This window comes from Hermetia illucens, chromosome 4 (genome assembly GCF_905115235.1).
Source record: "Hermetia illucens chromosome 4, iHerIll2.2.curated.20191125, whole genome shotgun sequence".
NCBI lineage: Eukaryota > Metazoa > Arthropoda > Insecta > Diptera > Stratiomyidae > Hermetia > Hermetia illucens.
This window is the reverse complement of record NC_051852.1, coordinates 27,564,957-27,582,980: the sequence shown is the minus strand read 5'-3', so window position 1 is coordinate 27,582,980 and position 18,024 is coordinate 27,564,957. Positions and strand designations below refer to the sequence as shown.

Genomic DNA, 18,024 nt, shown 5'->3' with positions numbered 1-18,024 from the left:
GAACCGTGAACCCTGAGGTCAGTCTTTTGAATATTTCCACCTCTTAAAAAAACGTCACAATCGTCCAGCATGGTGGCTGGGTGTAGGGTGTCTGTAGAATAAGAACCTAGCATTTCCAAAATATTCTTCTTAAACCGCAAATATATATTTTTATTACTTTTATTTATTTCTCAAATTTTTACATACACATAATTCAAGTTATGGCATTTCATTATAATTTCCAAAACAAGAATGAATGAAAATTGGGATGAAAATAAGGCGAAAAGAGCAAAACTGAAGTGATAAACAATAACGGATACTAGGAAAAAAAATAAAGATTATAACTCATGGTTTATTGTAATTATACATATTTGAATTGTTATTACATTTATTTGTTGCATTTTCTGATTCTGTCAGCATTTTCTTACTTTAACATAAATCTATATATTTGTTTTACTTTAATTAATTGAAAAATGTACAAATGTGACATCATTGTAGGCTTCTAAACATGATTTTTTGTTTTTATTTTCTCAATAATCTCCTTTATTCCTTTCGTGTGTTTTTAGACATTCTTACGCTTTAAAAATGGTTGGCTTCGTTTGCTTTTTACAAATTATAGATTAAAATTTTAAATGAAAAATAAATATTTATATCTGATAAAGCTTTCCATTTAAAAATTCTTCCGTCTCAACTTTTTTTTTGTCTTAAAAGTATGTTTTCCTTCTTCTTGGATAATTAATTGAAAAATTCGATACAGCGGAAATTATTTAATATGAATAGAGCTGAGAGGTAAAATCAAATATCACGCATAAATCATAGTTTCAATATGCATACTCGTTTTCAAATATGATTTTAATTACTTTAAATATCATTTTACATCTTATTATCATCAATTGATCTCTAAGATAAGGGTATCTGTGTGTGTTTGTGTGTAAATCGATATTTAAGCTTATAAGGTGCACTAGATTAGACTATTTTATGATTCTCTATCAATTGGTCTATTTTATACAATTCGAGTACATGCGATATTCTGAAATCATGTAAGTTTTGGAAATTTCGTGAGGGAGTAATAGTGAACTCGTGTCCAGGGAATGATTTTCAGGACATGAAACTGTTTGAGAGGAATTTAATAGAGCTGTCTGTTCTGATTAGCATTGAGTTTTAAATACTCCATGTGCATTGGAGAGCAGTAGTCTAGCTAAGAAGCGAAATTTTACCTACGGAAAGAAGCTCAATCAATTAAATTTGTTTCCTTTTTAAGCTCATTCTTGTCTTTTCAGGTATATTTTTACTGGGAAATCTAGAAGTGAAAACTATATCGAAGACCAGTTGTCTCAGTTTCCCCTTGAAAGCGATTCTTTTTATCCGGTCATGTCATTTAAAATGTGTCTAAAGAATTCCTCATGATGACTGCTTTACATTATCATCACCAAAGATGTTATCAAAACAGATATAAGCTCAATGCAAAGTAATCCTCTTTTTCTTTCTCTGCTTCGTCTTCAAATCACGTACTCCCATAATGAAAAATTACAACTTTAGAATTTCTTCTCATTTAAAAAATTAAAATCACAGCATTCAATTATTTTGCAAATAAAAACTTAAACATTGACTTCATTTTTAAAAAATACATACAGCAAAATTTACATACGTATATAACTGAATTACTAAATAAAAAGGGGTTCATTGACATTATGCAATAATTATATGACAAAGATACAGCACAATAGAACTAGCATATATAATACAATCGCTACGACTAAGAATTAGTGCATAAACAAAATAGATACATCTTTTTATTACTACACTTGCTTTCAATGAAACTTTCGCATATAACTTTTACATCTTTTTCCTTCTTCCTTTCCATTGTCTGCTTAATTTTAAAAAACTTTGAACAAGCAATAAGATTTCCATTGTTTCCATCTCTTAAGGTTGTTTATAATTCCCTTATAAATTATGTATTCGCGTAAATGAATATTAAAGAGCGTAAGCGTCCATTTAAGTAAAACATTTTTGAAAATTCAAGGAAATTGCTGCATAGAAAACAATTTGAATAAAGCAGGAAAGACCCATTTCTTGTCGCATGCACATCTATGCATATAGCAGGCAATATAATATCAAAAGTTGGAAATAGATTTTAAACAGCTTCCCTTCAATTATCCTTCATTTTCTTTACGTTTTGCTATTAATGTTTCTGAATAAATTCAATTGCTTTTAAGCTGGGCAGTATTGACTTGATAAAATGTTTTCTAGGCTATTTGGGTCCTTATTCAATTCAATTGTTATTATTCGTGTATCGAGTGTAGCAAATGGTGATGTGAATAAAGTATCCCATTCTACTACGATACATTTGCTACTCTAGAAGCACACCGTAATACAATCAACTTTATTGCATCAAGGAAATTGCGTTTAGAGGAAATTGTTTATATTTTATTTGTATTTATCTCGATCGAGTTAAATTACGCTACACAATGGCTATTAGAAAGCTTACAACTATATGAACATGATTTCTTTTTTTTTTCTGTTTTTAATCAACCACAGTGAAAAAGAAAGCGTAAAGTTCTGTTGATTTGTTGTGTTGTTTATTTTAGTAAATATTCTACTTGGTTGCCTTCGGACGCTCTTTTCGAGAAAAACCTCAATTTCTTTTACTTTTCCAGAAGATAAATATCAAACCGAACTTTCTTTCTTCATGATTTTTCCACATTTTATTTGTAACTTACAACAGTTTGTGTTATTTTCTTGTTCATTCTATTAAAGACTTCATTTTTGCAAAGTTTTTTTTAAGACTATCCTCAAATGGTAATAAATTAAAAATCTAGTGATCTAGTTAAAATTTAAAATAATAATTACAGAAATTCAAAAACAAATTAAAGCAATTAAACCGTCTATGTTGGACATAAGATTTTCAGGATATAATCGGTCAAGAGAGTTGGTACCGTTGGACTATCCTCATTAATGGCCTTTAGTACTGAAACAAGAAAAGCAATATTTTATTATTTTGTTATGTCGATATCTAAATAAAAGCAAAATATCCTCTGTTAACATAGTATGCCTGTCCCAAGCCCAGGTAAAGGAGAAGGGTTTGAGGCAACGTACTTTGTACTATCCTCAGTAAAACAAAAATAAAATGCTGAGCTCAGGGAACGAGATAAATAAAGTATAATTAGAGTTATTCCACTAAGCTAAATCCTATCTGATCTCTCTTGGTGACAGGTCCCGCAACAGGCTGACCAAAATGCATCCAATGTCGTTAGAAACAAGATGATCGGATCGAGTAATAAGCCTCAGACAAATGCTAAGGCGTCCACCTCAGTCGACGCGGCATGACGGGCCTCGGTCCTGTCGAGAAATGGGCAAGGGTTCTTGATGCATGGACGGCATCAGGACGTAAGTAAATTAGTCTGAACAAAACAAATACGTGTCTGCACGCTAAATGTTGACACCCTAACTGGAAAGACCGAGGAACTTGCAAGAGCCCTTCGGAAAAGGCGCATTGATATCTGCGCTTCTGCAAGAAACCCGATAATCGGGTGCCAAAAGCTGCGACATTGAACGTGAAAGCGGTAAAAATGGCTATAAACTTCTCTATTTTGGTAGCCCACACACTGAATACGGTGTTGGCATTATCATCTCAGAGAGTTTCCGTTATGCCATTAAAGAAGTCGAACGATTTGATGATCGACTGCTGAAGCTCATCATTATATCAACTGACGGACAGGTCGACCTGATGCCGAGAAAGATGCCTTCTGGCAACTTCCGCCCGCTGACGACTATATAATCATTGCCGGCGACCTTAATGGTCTTGTAGGTGAAAAGGCAGACGGTAACAGGTGGCATGGGAGAGAAGGATTTGGAGCGCGCAATGAGGGTGGCGAGCGTATAATCGATTTTGCGGACTCCCATGACATTGTACTTATGAATACGTGGTTCATCAAATGATTATCTCATCTTCCTACACTTTATAGTGGGAACAGTAAAACGCAAATCGACTATATTCTCATAAGATGCCGGCATTTTACCACCGTCACTGATTGCAAAGCCGTTCCCTATGAGACCATCGCACCTCAACATCGGCCGTTGATTGCCCTCCTACGAATTAAGCCACCGATAAAATAGCGTCAAAAACGCACTGGCCCGCCGCGCATTAAATGGTGGCGATTTCGTGAAAAGAAAGAAGAAATGATTTCACTTACGCGAATACGAACCATTACGAATGTGGAAGAATCGTGGAACCAAATGAAAGGCATGATCAACAAAGCGGCTTGGAATGAGGATGTTGAAATGAAGGTCCGTGAAAAAAAACGCCAAGTTTCTCGACGATAAAACGCTGGCCAATTGGCAAATTTATAAAAATGCCGGGAAACAAAGAGAGCGATCGCAAAGAGTTAGGAGAGGCCTCTCAGTATCGAGAGCCGGATCCGTTTAGGAGAAGATTATGAGATTTCCCCCAAACAAACATGTATGGTCGATTGGCCGAATCATTTTTCATTCGATCACCATCAGCTTAAAAAACCCAAACTGGAAGGCCACAGCATTCCATACACATTCCGGCCCCCGGTCAAATGGGAACTGTTCAGACGTAACTGACAGGAACTGGATTTCGTTGTTCTAGCTGTTGTCGGTTGTAATTTTCGACCTTAGATAGAAGAAATGATCAGCGATCTCAAAGTTGTAGTCTCCAATCTTTGACCAGCGCCTTTTAATGCTATTCCTTCTTTGATTTTTGGGCTGACGTTGTCACCATGTACTTCGTCTTGCCTCCATTTATGTGTAGTCCAAGATCTCGCGCTGCCTGCTCGATTGGGATGAAGGTAGACTGGACATCTTTGGCTGTTCTTCCCATAATGTGAATATCGTAAGCATAGGCCAGTAGTTGGTTGAACTTTAAGAGGTTGGTGCTTCAGGCATTTACATCGGCATGGTGGATCACTTCCTCCAGAACCAGGTTAAAAGGGATGCGTGATAGGGCATGTTGAATGATCTCGAAACTGATCCTGCCTGGTTCAGCCTTATCAATTTGGTCGAGATATCAATATTCTCTCATAGCCATGTAGTTTTACCTTGGCTACCTTACCATAGGCGACCTTGAAGTCGATGAAAGGATAGTGCAACTGATGGTCATAGTCCAACAATTTTTTCATCGTTTGTCGCAGAGAAAATCGCTTGTTGCAATTGGTCGGCTTCATGTTCGACTGTAATTTTATCGGCTATTTCATTGGGAATCGCAGTATTTGCCCTTCGTTATCAGTTGATAGGAACTCCAAATCGATGATATTCTATTGGCTATTGAGCAATTCATCAAAGTACTCAACACATCACTTCAATATTCCCAAACGATCGGAAATCAGTTTTCCCAATTTGGTTCGACAAGATAAGCATTTACTGATTTGTTGGTAAAACTTACGCAACTGGTGCGGTTGTTCCCGGTCGTTTTCGAGTTTACAGGCCTGTTGATTATCACAGGTTTCCCTTTTCTACGTGTAAAATCGCTTCTTCGATCGATGGAGTTCACATTGCCCGATGCGCAACATTCTTCCCTTTCATTGCTAGCATACATTCATCGTTGGACCAGTCATTCCGATTCCGATCAATGATAATGTTCTTCAGATGTTGTTCTCTTCATCAAAGTGGCGCCGTTCGATTACCACGTGGTTAATTCGGTGGAAAGTGGTCGCGTCTAGAAATTCCCGCGTTTGTTTATGGACAGCTTTCCATGCGGGTAATGTACTTCCAAAATTATTTCGTGAGAAACTGCTGATAGAATAATCCGCAGTCCGTTGTCATTGTTGTTTCAATGTAAACTATGGGAACGGACGTCCGGACTGAATACGCGCTCCGCCCCTACTTAGCTGTTAATATCTACAAGTAAGATTTTAATATCATACCATAGACTTCGAGGGCACGTTTTACTGCCACGTAGAAGGTGTCCTTTTCCGGCTTTACAGTCCTCTGTAGGGGCATAAACGTTAATGAAGCCTATATTTCAAAATATGCTTCGCAAACGCAGAGTTCATAGCCGTTTGCTTATGTTTTCAAGGTCGATGATCTCAGGTTTCACTTGCTTACTAGACAACCTACTTCTAGCACATGGTTTACTGGATTAATGCTACAATATCTGTTGTGGTAGCTTTTCTTCCGGAAACCAGAAAATGGGTCCCCTACCCAGCGCTGTAACATCAGCCTTACATATAGGGTATCGGCTAGCCTCGCCCATTTCATGTGAAAATGCGCAAATCGTTTGTCCGTTTCGGTGCCAGATCCGTCGTTTAATGAATTTCGTTAGTATATCCAGTCGCTGAACGAAGGATTTGTCAAAATTCGAACTTTTAAAGAAATGACGGCGATTGTAACAAAAGATTTACTTTTTCGGAATGTTAATTTTTTTACTTATAAAGAAGAGCATTTTTGAAGAGAATTGCAAATCCGACTAACCATTATCAGAATAAATAAGTGGTAAAAATTTGTCGTTGATTGGTTTAGTAGGTTTTTAGTAATCCGAGTCCACCGCAAAGGCGTATTTACAAAAACACAATTCTGAGATGATCGCATTTAAAGTTTCAAATTTGTATTTTTTATTTAAAAAAATATTTATTGGCATCGAGTCGTCAATTCCTGGGGCATACAGTATTCCCTCTGCAGGCTCCAAAACATCGATTTGGTGCTGGTTACAAACAATTATTAGCTTCTCTTGCTGCTGCAATTACAAGCAGTAAGAACTTCAAGCGATCACCACGTAGAAGTCGTAATAGAACTCTTAGTGTTCGTTCAGCAGTTTATGCTCTATGATGAATACCTATCTATGTTTTCGCAATGGAACTTATTCTAGCCTTTGGCTGATTAATTTCATGCAAAATGTAAGCAACATTTCCTAACTGACTGCCCTGCCTATGGAATATCTGACATCAAATATTTGGCGATGAAGTACTCCACTTGCAGCAGATAGCATTACATGCACTAGCGGAAATTTTGCGACACGTAAACGAGTCCATTCTAGCCACAACTACAGTCTAAGAAATCAAGGAATATGCCTCTTCCCTGACTCATACACAAACACACAAAAAAGGCAGGCAAACTTGGCGCAAAAATTTGAAAAAAATCCTCATAAATACCCAGTCTAGTCCCACAAATTCGTTCTTACTAAGAACAGGAAACTCATAAGGCATACGGCCCAAGGTGGCGATTTCTCAGGACGTGGCTAACCACTTGATTCATATCAGAGACAGGGCTAGAGAGGAATGTGAGGACGCCACCCCTCATTGGTGTGCTAGGAATTGATTTAAACAAAAATCCTTCCACCTAACAATACCACCCTACGTGTCACTGCCCCAGGTTTTGATATTAGATGAGCTATAGGCTACAGCTGCACCAATAATGTTACCATTATTGAAATCATAAGGAAAATAATGTCGACACTATTTCCCACGTGATCTTGGAAATGCATTTGTCAACTTAGTTGAATTTATTACTATTGTGGATTTATAAGCCACAAGAATATTCTAAAGGCATAAAATAAATTCAAAGAAACTCAAAGACGCTAGCGATTTACTAGAAATCGCATAATTTTTTTAATTGTGTTGCTTCTGAAAACCGAAAAATGAGTAAACCGATCCTAAATTCTTTCAGATTCAGCTATATGAAAATCAAAACTAAAATTCGTACTGAGTCTCGCTGTGTTGAAGTTAAAGGGCCTTAGCTCATTATGAACTTGGATAATTATTCGAAATATTAAGGTAGAATCCTGATTCAGAAAAAAAATCAAGCAATTTTTTTCCTGCTTAACGCACTTTTAAACATCTGAAATTCCAGCTGGAACTTACTCAGTCTAGAAAGAAATTACCGCAGCGCATAGTCGACACTTGACCGCTGTAATTGGAACGCGAAATTGGCAGCGGATAAATCCCACTTTAAAAAGGGGCGACAATTCCATTGCTGGCTACGTCATGAAATGGAATCCACTCTCCCGAAAAACCGACACGTCAGTCGCCTCAAATGCACTTGACGCAGAACAGTAGTGGGGAGCGTGGATGCCTCGGAAGTCCTAGAGAGAGTCGAAGTGCATTTCGGATAACCCCGAACGATAGCGTACAGGAATGGTTGACGCACGATACCCCACAGGGGGTAAATAAGTTTCGATTAACGCCCGTCTTACCCTTTGGATTTAGCACAGGTGACTTCTGCCTTTTTTCAAAAATAAAATCCTGCAGAACTTCCACAAGGCAGCCGAAAGCCCTTCCTAGAGAGACCTTTTAGAAATCCCTCCATCATACAGTCACCGTCGGAATAAATTCATCCCTACCCAAAGGCAGTAAATAAATTGAATCAGAAAAAAATGTTTATCTTTGACGAATCAGCGTTCTAACTGAAAGATAGGAAAGGGTGCTGATCAAAGCATTATTGATATCGTAAACTTATGCGGAGATGTACTAGTTTTTATACGAACGTCCAACGCCTGTATTGATGATTGATTGATTAGTTCTGCATGGAAATTTTTATCATTGACAAGAAAAACGAAACATTATTATGTAATAGAAGAACGAACAACTAAAATGGAACTATTGAGGAAGGAAGAGAGAAATGGTGGCTGGTGTCTGCGTTGCACTGATCGTGAGCCAGTAACGAGTGAAGTAAGACTCAGGATCAAAGAATCTAAAAACAAAATACATGACATGAAGTGACTAAATTTAAACGCCTGCTGAACCAACACCAATAGCTCTACTACCAGGGGGTTAGGTAGGGCCGACAAGCCTACACGGAAAACCGATGTTGCGAAGCCACGAAAGGAGCCTCGGACTGGACGGATAACACAACGACGAACCCGGCAACGACAACGGAATAACGATTTGCGCATTTTCTCATGGAACGTGTGATCCCTGTACAGAGACGGAGATGCCAAGCAGCTAACCGATACCCTGTTCCAATACAGGGCTGATGTAACAGCGTTAAAGGAGATGCGTTGGACAGGGACCGGTTTCCTGCAGAAGAGTCGCCATATCATATATAATAGCGGCCATCCAGTAAACCATGTGCTCGGAGTAGGTTTCTTAGTCAGCCAAAAAATGAAACCTAACAGCAGGTTTTGAAAACATAAGCGAACGGCTATGCACTCTGCGTTTGCAAGGCAAATTTAGAAATATAAGCCTCATTAACGTTCACAGAGGAGACTGCAGAGTCGAAGAAGGATACCTTCTACGAGGCAGTCGAACGAACCCTCGAAGCCTGTCCCAGATATGGTATCAAAATCATACCTGGAGATTTTAACAGCCAAGTGGGGAGGGAGCCCGTATTCAGGCGATACGTTGGCTCCCGTACCTTACATCAAAATACAAACCATAACGGACTGCGGATTATCCAATTAGCAGTGTCACACGAAACGGTTGTTGGCAGTGTCTCGTTCACGCGGAAAGCAAAGAAAGCAACAAACGTGGGCCCCTCCAGACGAGACCACTTTCAACCAAATTGACCACGTGTTGATCGAATCCTTTCAGCCATGATGAATGTCAGAACATATAGGGGGCCAATATAGACTCGGATTACTATTGATAAGAATGACTAGACTGACCCTGACCAATGTGCGAGACCAGATAAAAGCAGCAGGATCACTCTTAAGACCATTCGACATCAACAACGGTCTACGACATGGGGATGCCCTATCATGCGTCCTCTTTAACCTGGCCCTGACGAAAGTGATCCGTGATGCTAAGGTAAATGCCAGGGGTACGATCCTCTTTAAGTCTACCCAACTACTGGCCTATGCTGACGATATCGACATCATGGGAAGAACAACCCGAGACGAACAAACTGCCTTCATCCAGATCGAGCCAGCGGCCCGAGATCTTGGGCTGGAACGATTCCGTAGCCTACATAACGACGAAATCTATGAGCGATACCATGACCGTCAGGTTGTGGATAAAATCTGGCTTAATAGGTTTCAGTGGCCGGGTCACTTAATCCGTATGAATGAGGAAGATCCAGCCCGGAAAGTCTATAAGGGCAATATCTATGGTAGAAAAAGAAGACGAGGCAGACCCTGCCTGAGATGGAACGATGAGGTAGGGCAGGACGTCACACAGGGATATCGAATTGGTGGACGGACTTCGGCGCAAAACCAGGATGTCTGGAGTTCCTAGACCGGATACCGGTTGTTGCGCCGTTGATGATGACTAAATCTATTCCCCAAGATATCCTTTGCTTCGCAGTGCATATTAAATTGTTCATAAATTTCGCAAATGAGACAGAGTTACAACGATGGAAAGACGCAGTCGCTCCTGTAAAATTCGATTGCTCCCCTTTCAATCACATCCTTCAGATTTCCGCATGCGTTTCATAGGTTTCTCTTCCTCCTTACAATTCATTTCGGTACCCTATATATAAGACTAGACCACGGGCACGAAGTGAGGAAGTAATAGCGAACCACTTTCAGAACACTGAAGAAGCATACTGACAAGCGCCGCCCGTCACATCTATAGAACTGTATTTAAATTCTGCCTAATAATTTGCGATTTATTTTGGAACTATTTAATTAAAATTCATACGTGTATGCCAAAAAATTAAACTAACACCTTTTAAGACCAATTATTCATCTTGAATTCATTAGTCGCCATTCAACGCAATCTACATCGTATCCAACCTGATATCTCACACAAACAATACAATCTACTAGCGCACTTCTTTCTGGTAACCATAAATAATAGATCGTGTGCCGAATATTAATCAAAACTTAGAAAGTAATGATTGCGCGGTACAAAAAAATGACCCCATTCCAACCTGAAACGATATTTTCCACTACAGCTGAAGACAATTAATTTTCATTCATGAAACATAATAATTATCGTCACAACAGCTCTTCACCTTAATACTATAATATATTAAGATCAAGAGACCGTTTTTCGTTTTTGCATGCTCTTCTTGCTTTCAGAGTACTTCAACTCTGTGCAGTATCGGTATCATCCATTCCTCATTCATGATCGACGAAGCGTAAGAAACTTAGAGGATTCAGCAGAAGATATCTCTCCACCGAGGAAAATAAGCTCCAACCGGCTTATGCGGGTAAGTCACCTTCCCATTATACTTACTTTTGATTAGAACTTGTAAAGCTTGATTATCGGGCGATCCGTTATCCAAATTATATGGTATAACTGTTGTGAGATATTTTGGATCCATGCCTACAAAAGAAATTGGAGCAATGATTAATTGAGGGTTCATTTTGTGATGATCTTGCTATTTTAATGATGGGTATTGACGGGATGAGTTATGATGTACCAGAGAACGTGCTCTTTTTAATATGTTACGAATCTATAAATCTCCTCCATAGTGACAGATTCATTGAATCATAAAATATTTTGAAAGTAAGATTCGGTTTACGATCATGTTCAACTTTTGATTTTAATTTTATATCTGACGATGTGCAATCATATCTTTTTACGATCTTCGGATAGAGTATCTAAGGAACATCGAGCCATACCTACGAATCTGTAACATTATCACCAGAGAGGCTCAAACTGAAGCTACAAGTAGTAACTTCTTCAAAGCAAATTACTATTTCAGTCATAAATCATCCCACAAGACTTTATTTGAAAACTCTTACCATTTGTGCCTTGCTTCCCTTGAGATTTCCCTCGTTTTTTCTCCACATGATATTGCCGCCGCTTGTTTTGAACAGCCAATAGTAGCGAAATGAAAGTGTTCTTCAATTCCTTCTCGTATTCCAGCTCATCACGTAATGCCAATTCACTGATCAATGTTTCACTGAATTCCCGAATTAGAATTTCCATTTCCATATAAAGTTCATTCAACTGTGATATCGTTAGTGATTGCAGCTCTAAAAGAAAAAATAAATTGTGTTAATGATAGAATGGATTTTGGGGCTATAATTTGATCGAATTTGGGTTTCAGATATTCATGAGTGCTAACCAGACTAGATGTAGCCTCCAAACAATCTGGATCACCGTCGAAAACCAATTATAGATCCAAACAAATTAGGGACAACTACAGAACATATAAATCATTTACTCGGCCTCTAGTTGAGAAAATTGCGTTGCCAACAATCATTTTATCATGACTCCCTTTAGTAATAGTTCAAATAAAATGTCAAGCGAAATGCCTCCATGGCTTTTAAAATTCATCCGGCAATGGTGAGTTGCAAAAAAATCTAAAGGAAATCAACAATCCCCATCACAATTGCAGCAGTTTTTCACCGCAATGACTGCCCCATCGCATAGATCTCTCCTACGAGGGATGCAGTCACTCTAGACCGAATGCTGCATACCATTAATTTTTCGTCGCTATCCTGCATTTAACATTTCAATAATTCATCTCATGATTGGAACCTGGCTGCAGAATAATAATCTCTCTCCCAGTTTTCATTGAGGGGAGACAACATAGATTCGCAAAAGGCTCGCCGCAGTTGGTGGCAATTGCTGCTGATGACACTAAATATTATGAAAGAGCATTCTAGTGGAATGCAATTGTGATTATGCGGAAGAGCGCTTGCAATATTACACTATTGTAATGGCATCATGTGTGCATTAACGTCATTATCCATTTAGCATACCCTCCAGAGAGTCACCTTTTAATCAGTGCGAACTAGATGTGGACATAGGTGTAGACAGGAAACTACTGCTTTATCACTAGTTCATGCTGTGAACTAGGATGCAGGGTAGTTACTAATTCAATATAATTTGACTCTACACTTTGGAGAAATTAATATTTCAATTTCATGCCAAAAGGGAATAACTCTATCCCTAAAGTAGAATTCGGCTTGAATATTTTGACCCGAAACTTTCTTCTTTTCCTACTAATAACACCGGCATGCGTTAAAAAGGACATGTCAAAACCTTTATTTGGTACCACATAGAGTTCCAATTTACGGAGCCAGAGTACAGAATTCTGACTCCAAAATTCCACTCAAAGTTAAGGAGCATCACAATTTTATAGTGCTATGCCCCAACGGACACTTCCGGTATAGTATTGAAGGATGCTTCCTATGAGCAATTACACGAAGTTCTGGAGAGGTTTTCTAAAGGTGACGTGATGAGTAATCAGGCTCTGGCAACACCTTACTCAGACATGTGATGAGGAAGCACCGTCTCGGCGACCGTAACGATAATGGTGAGAGGTTTGTAGGTTTCTGCAACTTCCGCCGCCTCGGCATTGACGGCACATTCTCCAAGCACACTGCTTGTTATAAGGTCAGTTGGATTTCAATTGATCGACACCTACGAGCAATCAGATCGGCCACTTTACGATCAACAGTAGATTCAGGAGTTGTCTTCTGGATATGCGCAACAAAAGAGGCACTGACATCGGCCTCGAAAGGGATCACCACCTGATGGTCGCTTACGTTCGCTTATGTATTGCGTCCGCCACTTCTTTTATAATATAATCCAGCTGTTGCTCGACAGTGGAAGAGCTGCCTTGCTGATCGGACGGCAGATACACTGCGTAATCCGCCTGAGAACATTGATTAACACTGGGCGGCCATCAGGTCTACGCAGTCGTCGGCCACGTCCTGAAGGGAGGTCATAAGATCTGGCTGACTTCGAAATCATGGGCTGAAGGTTCTATTAATTGTGCGCCGTCACAAAAGCGGATTTGCTATTGCGATAATCAGAAAAACGGTAGATGCCGCAGAATGCAATAATTTCAGACGGTATACCGCATCACAAAAGAACTTGTATGTGGTCGCAAACTATTCGATGGTCCTATGAAGGTCGTTATAATTATCGACTCCTCATCCATGATAAGCAACTCAAGAAGTGGAAGGAATACTTCACCACGATTCTTAAACGTACCATATCTAGAAAAGTTCCGGCTCTTGTGGATGAAAAGGCTAGTAACCGTAACATGCGACTGTTCCTTCAAGCAGAAGAGAAATCATCTCGGTCATCAATGCACTCAAATGGAATAAAGTCCCTGGGTTGGACTATCTGCATGTAGGTAGGTGGGTGGCTTTGGTGCGCCGTTTTGATGCCACAAACTCCTAATACCGTGACTGTGTTATGGAAGCAGGGAGGCAGAATCCAGCCGTATCCGCGTGCTCCATACCATCGCAAACATAATACCTATAAAAATCCTTAAATGCATCAAAGCACATCTCGAAAGCTTGATCGAGAAGAAGAGCAGACCGGTTTCCGTTTCGGAGCATTTTGAAACAGTGCGCAGAGTTTAGATCTTTGCTTCACCTGCTCTTCATCGATTTCAAGGACACTTTCGACAACCTAAACATCTCAGACGGAGAGTCTCTCTGACAGAGAAATTAATAACTGGCATCAGAGCGACATATGATGGCACCAAATGTCACGGGTTGCATTCAGGTAAAAGTTCGAAGGAATTTGAGGTCCAACGTGAACTCCATAAGGGTTGCATCTTCTCACCGGTATTAGTTCTTCTTGTTATCGATGACGTTCTTCATGCTTCCCTGCTCGGAGGACGTGGATGAATTCAATGGACAGTAGCATCTTTCCTCAAACACGTCAGCTACGCTGATTTTCATTAATTACTCTCTCACCGGGTCATGGACCTTGCCCAGATGGTTCTGGATTTGGAAAGAGAGACAAGTAGGGTCAGATAGAAAATAAACGCCAACAAAACGAACGTTGTCAGTCTGATGAGTCATTACACACTTCCTCTCTGCATTAATGGGTAGAGCATGCAAGGCGTCGATTAATTTGTATATCTAGGTTAAGTTTCTGCGGACGGTGGTATCGAACTGGATGTTCGCCAACGCATTAACAGCGCTAGATCAGCTTTCGCTTCTATCAAAAACCTGGAAATGGAAACATCAAGATCAAATTGAAACTGTTCTGCGCTAGCGTTCTTTCTATGTTACTATATGGGAGTATCATATGGTAAGTGACCACTACTATCACTCGAAAGCTCCAAGCCTTCACGAACAGCTGTCTGCGTCGTATCATCGGAACACACTACCCTGCAATGGAGCCTACTCTTTAAAGATGCCCGACGAATGGGTCGAGTGGGTATGGTTAATGCGCTATAGGGATGGGGGTGAGTAGCTATCAATTGTCATCAGAAAAACCGAAGAAAAAAATTGGCTTGTATGAGTACGAACCGGAAACAAAAATTCAGAGTTCAATATGGCAAACAAGGGACTGTGGTCAAGACAATGAGGAACGGAACCCTGTGCAATCAGAGTTCATTACAAAAAGAGCAACTACAAATTGCGTTCGCAAAAGGATTTGTGGAGAAAAATACAAGGAAAATAGATTCGTCTTTCATTTTTATGGAGGCAACGTCACGTACCACACTTCGCTTTGCTTCCTATCCGCAGATTTTGATATCATTCCCAAAATTAAGATGAGCATGATAAAACAGAGCCTGGAGGCAATGCATTGCTAGCCAAGGAACGTATTTGGAAGGAAATTAATTCAAATATGTTTCCAGGTTATTACATTGCTGGTAATAAAATTATTCATGGTATTTTTTAATAACACCCTACATGGTCATGGAGTCATGACTCGGCCACGCGAAGCATACTAGAAACACAAAACTACAAAACATAAGGAAGACCCAGCATCTGCCGTCTCCGTCAATGAGCAAGAGTTCATTGAAGTCCTACATAGCCGAAACCTGCTGTCACCAGCTGTGAAAACATAAGCGAACAGCCGCACGGTACACATTTGCGAGATAAATTTCGAAACATCAGCCTCACAAACGTTTGCAACCCTACAAAGGAGAGAGTGATATCGTGTACGAGCCAGTGGAACAAACCCGCGAAACGTGTACCATTCATGACACAAAAAAGTTAGGCGACACGCCAGCTCCCACGAAAAAGTTCGGGGGACTAGGTATTAATCGAACACCGCTACCTCTCAACTTTGATGAATATCAGAATTTCACATATAGCGGAACCAATACAGACTCGGATCACTATCTCGTTGCCATGATGACCATCTCTTTAGTTGCTGGTACGGGAACCACAAACCCGTAAAGATACAATATGTGCAACCTGCTCTAACAGAAACTGAGGTGCGCAATTTGGGTATGCCAAAAACACCGGATGGCTCAAGTGGTTAGAGCGCTGGGCTGTCGTAGCGGAAGGTCGCGGTTCAAATCTCGCTGGGGGCAGAGGAATTTGTTATCGTGATTGGATGTCGGACACCAGTCGACTCAGCTGTGAATGAGTACCTGAGTCAAATCAGGGTAATAATCTCGGGCGAGCGCAATGCTGACCACATTGCCTCCCACAGTGTACTGTGGTGTACCGTTACGGTCTTGAATGAAGTGCTCTAACACACTTCAAGGCCCTGATCCAATATGGATTGTTGTGCCAACGATTATTATTATTATAAAAACACAAAAAGTCGTCCGCAACACCTACCTAAATATGAATTTTCTTCGCCTTCCTTAGTCTTTGTCCATTTAGTAGCAGGGTCAAGACGAGATTCCGATGAAGTCGAGGGGCCCGCAAATCATCATACAGCGTATCAAGCCTACCTTGTTTCAGCCTTTTGGTCATTTCCAATCGACTACGATGTTTATGCCAAACTTAATTGTTAAGTTGTTCTCAGCGCAAATACCACCGCAAACGCCTCAGCCTCAATTTTTCCACGAAGAGGCGCAACCAGTGAGATTTGAACCGCGACCTTCCGTACGACAGCCTTGTCCTCTAACCATTCAGCTATCCGGACATCTTCATCAAGAACTTCATTTTAAAAAACAAAGTTATTTTGGTTTATTTTCAAAACCAGGACGACTAACTGATATCAAAATTTCTTCCACCAGACCAAACATTCTCTATATAACCAAGGCACTGTGCAGTACCTCACATTCCTACAATTAATCCAACGGTCTACGACAAGGGGATGCGCTATCATGCGTCCTCTTTAACCTGACCCTCGAGAAAGTGATCCGTGATACTGATGTAAATGCAAGAGGTACGATCCTCTTCAAGTCCACCCAACTACTGGCATATGGTGACGATATCGACATCATGGGAAGAACCACCCGAGACGTACAAACTGCCTTCATCCAGATCGAGCAGGCGGCTTTTGGCGCGAGATCTTGGGCTGCATATCAATGAAGGCAAGATAAAATATATGGTGGCAACGTCAGCACCGAAGACGAATCAACCAACAACATCAAACCGCACTGGTCAAACACGAAGAAGAATAAGGATAGGAGAATACAACTTTGAGACCGTTGACAATTTCTCCTATCTAGGGTCGAAAATCACAACCGATAACAGCTACGATGATGAAATCTGCGCACGGTTGCTGTCAGCCAACAGAGCCTATTTCAGCTTACAAAAACTGTTCCGCTCGAAACTTACAAACAAGACTATGATCTTGCCAGTCCTCATGTATTCCTCGGAAACTTGGGTTCTTAGCAAGAAAAATTGCGAACTCTTGGCCGCGTTCGAGAGAAGAATCCTGCGAAGAATTTTTGGCCCCCTACATGAGGATGGACGATTCCGTAGCCTACACAATGACGAAATCTATGAGAGGTACCATGACCGTCAGGTTGTGGATAAAATCCGGCTCAATAGGTTACGGTGGGTGGGTCACTTAATCCGTATGAATGAGGATGATCCCACCCGGAAAGTCTATAAGGGCAATATCTATGGTAGAAAAAGAAGACGAGGCAGACCCTACCTAAGATGGAGCGATGGCGTAGGTCAGGACGCCAGACTGCTTTTACGGATATCGAATTGGTGAACCTCGGCGCAAAACCGAGATGTCTGGAGTTCCTTATTAAGGCAGGCCTAGACCGAATACCGGTTGTTGCGCCGTTGATGATGATGTTAATGGCATAGACCACTGCTCTCTATCTACTCAACCTTCTGGGCTAATACCTTTCTACGACAAACAGTACCGTACTGATGCATCAAACACATATCCAATGAAATTTTTTATGAATCCTACCAAACGCAGCACACTGACACCATATTCTGTAAATGGGCGGTATAAGAAACACTCCCACTTCTTTGCTTCAGGGTGCCTGGAAATCAAAATCAGTGAGAAAATTCTCTTCGTCCAAATCAATTCCCGAAAACTGTCACACCTTTAAATGATGGTAACCGTTTAAGGT

At 40.3% G+C, this 18,024-nt stretch overlaps 1 protein-coding gene across 1 annotated transcript in view; it reads right to left on the bottom strand.

Annotated features, from left to right (window-relative positions):
• Positions 1 to 320: 320 nt before the first annotated feature.
• Positions 321 to 18,024, bottom strand: part of LOC119654225 (fasciculation and elongation protein zeta-2) — a 159,197-nt gene continuing 141,493 nt past the window's right edge. The window contains exons 3-5 of the mRNA XM_038059442.1: positions 11,564 to 11,797; positions 11,052 to 11,141; positions 321 to 2,947 (exon numbers count right to left, since the gene is read on the bottom strand). Coding sequence (XP_037915370.1) covers positions 2,865 to 2,947; positions 11,052 to 11,141; positions 11,564 to 11,797 — 407 coding nt within the window. The 3' untranslated portion in view covers positions 321 to 2,864. The remainder of the gene's footprint in view (positions 2,948 to 11,051; positions 11,142 to 11,563; positions 11,798 to 18,024) is intronic.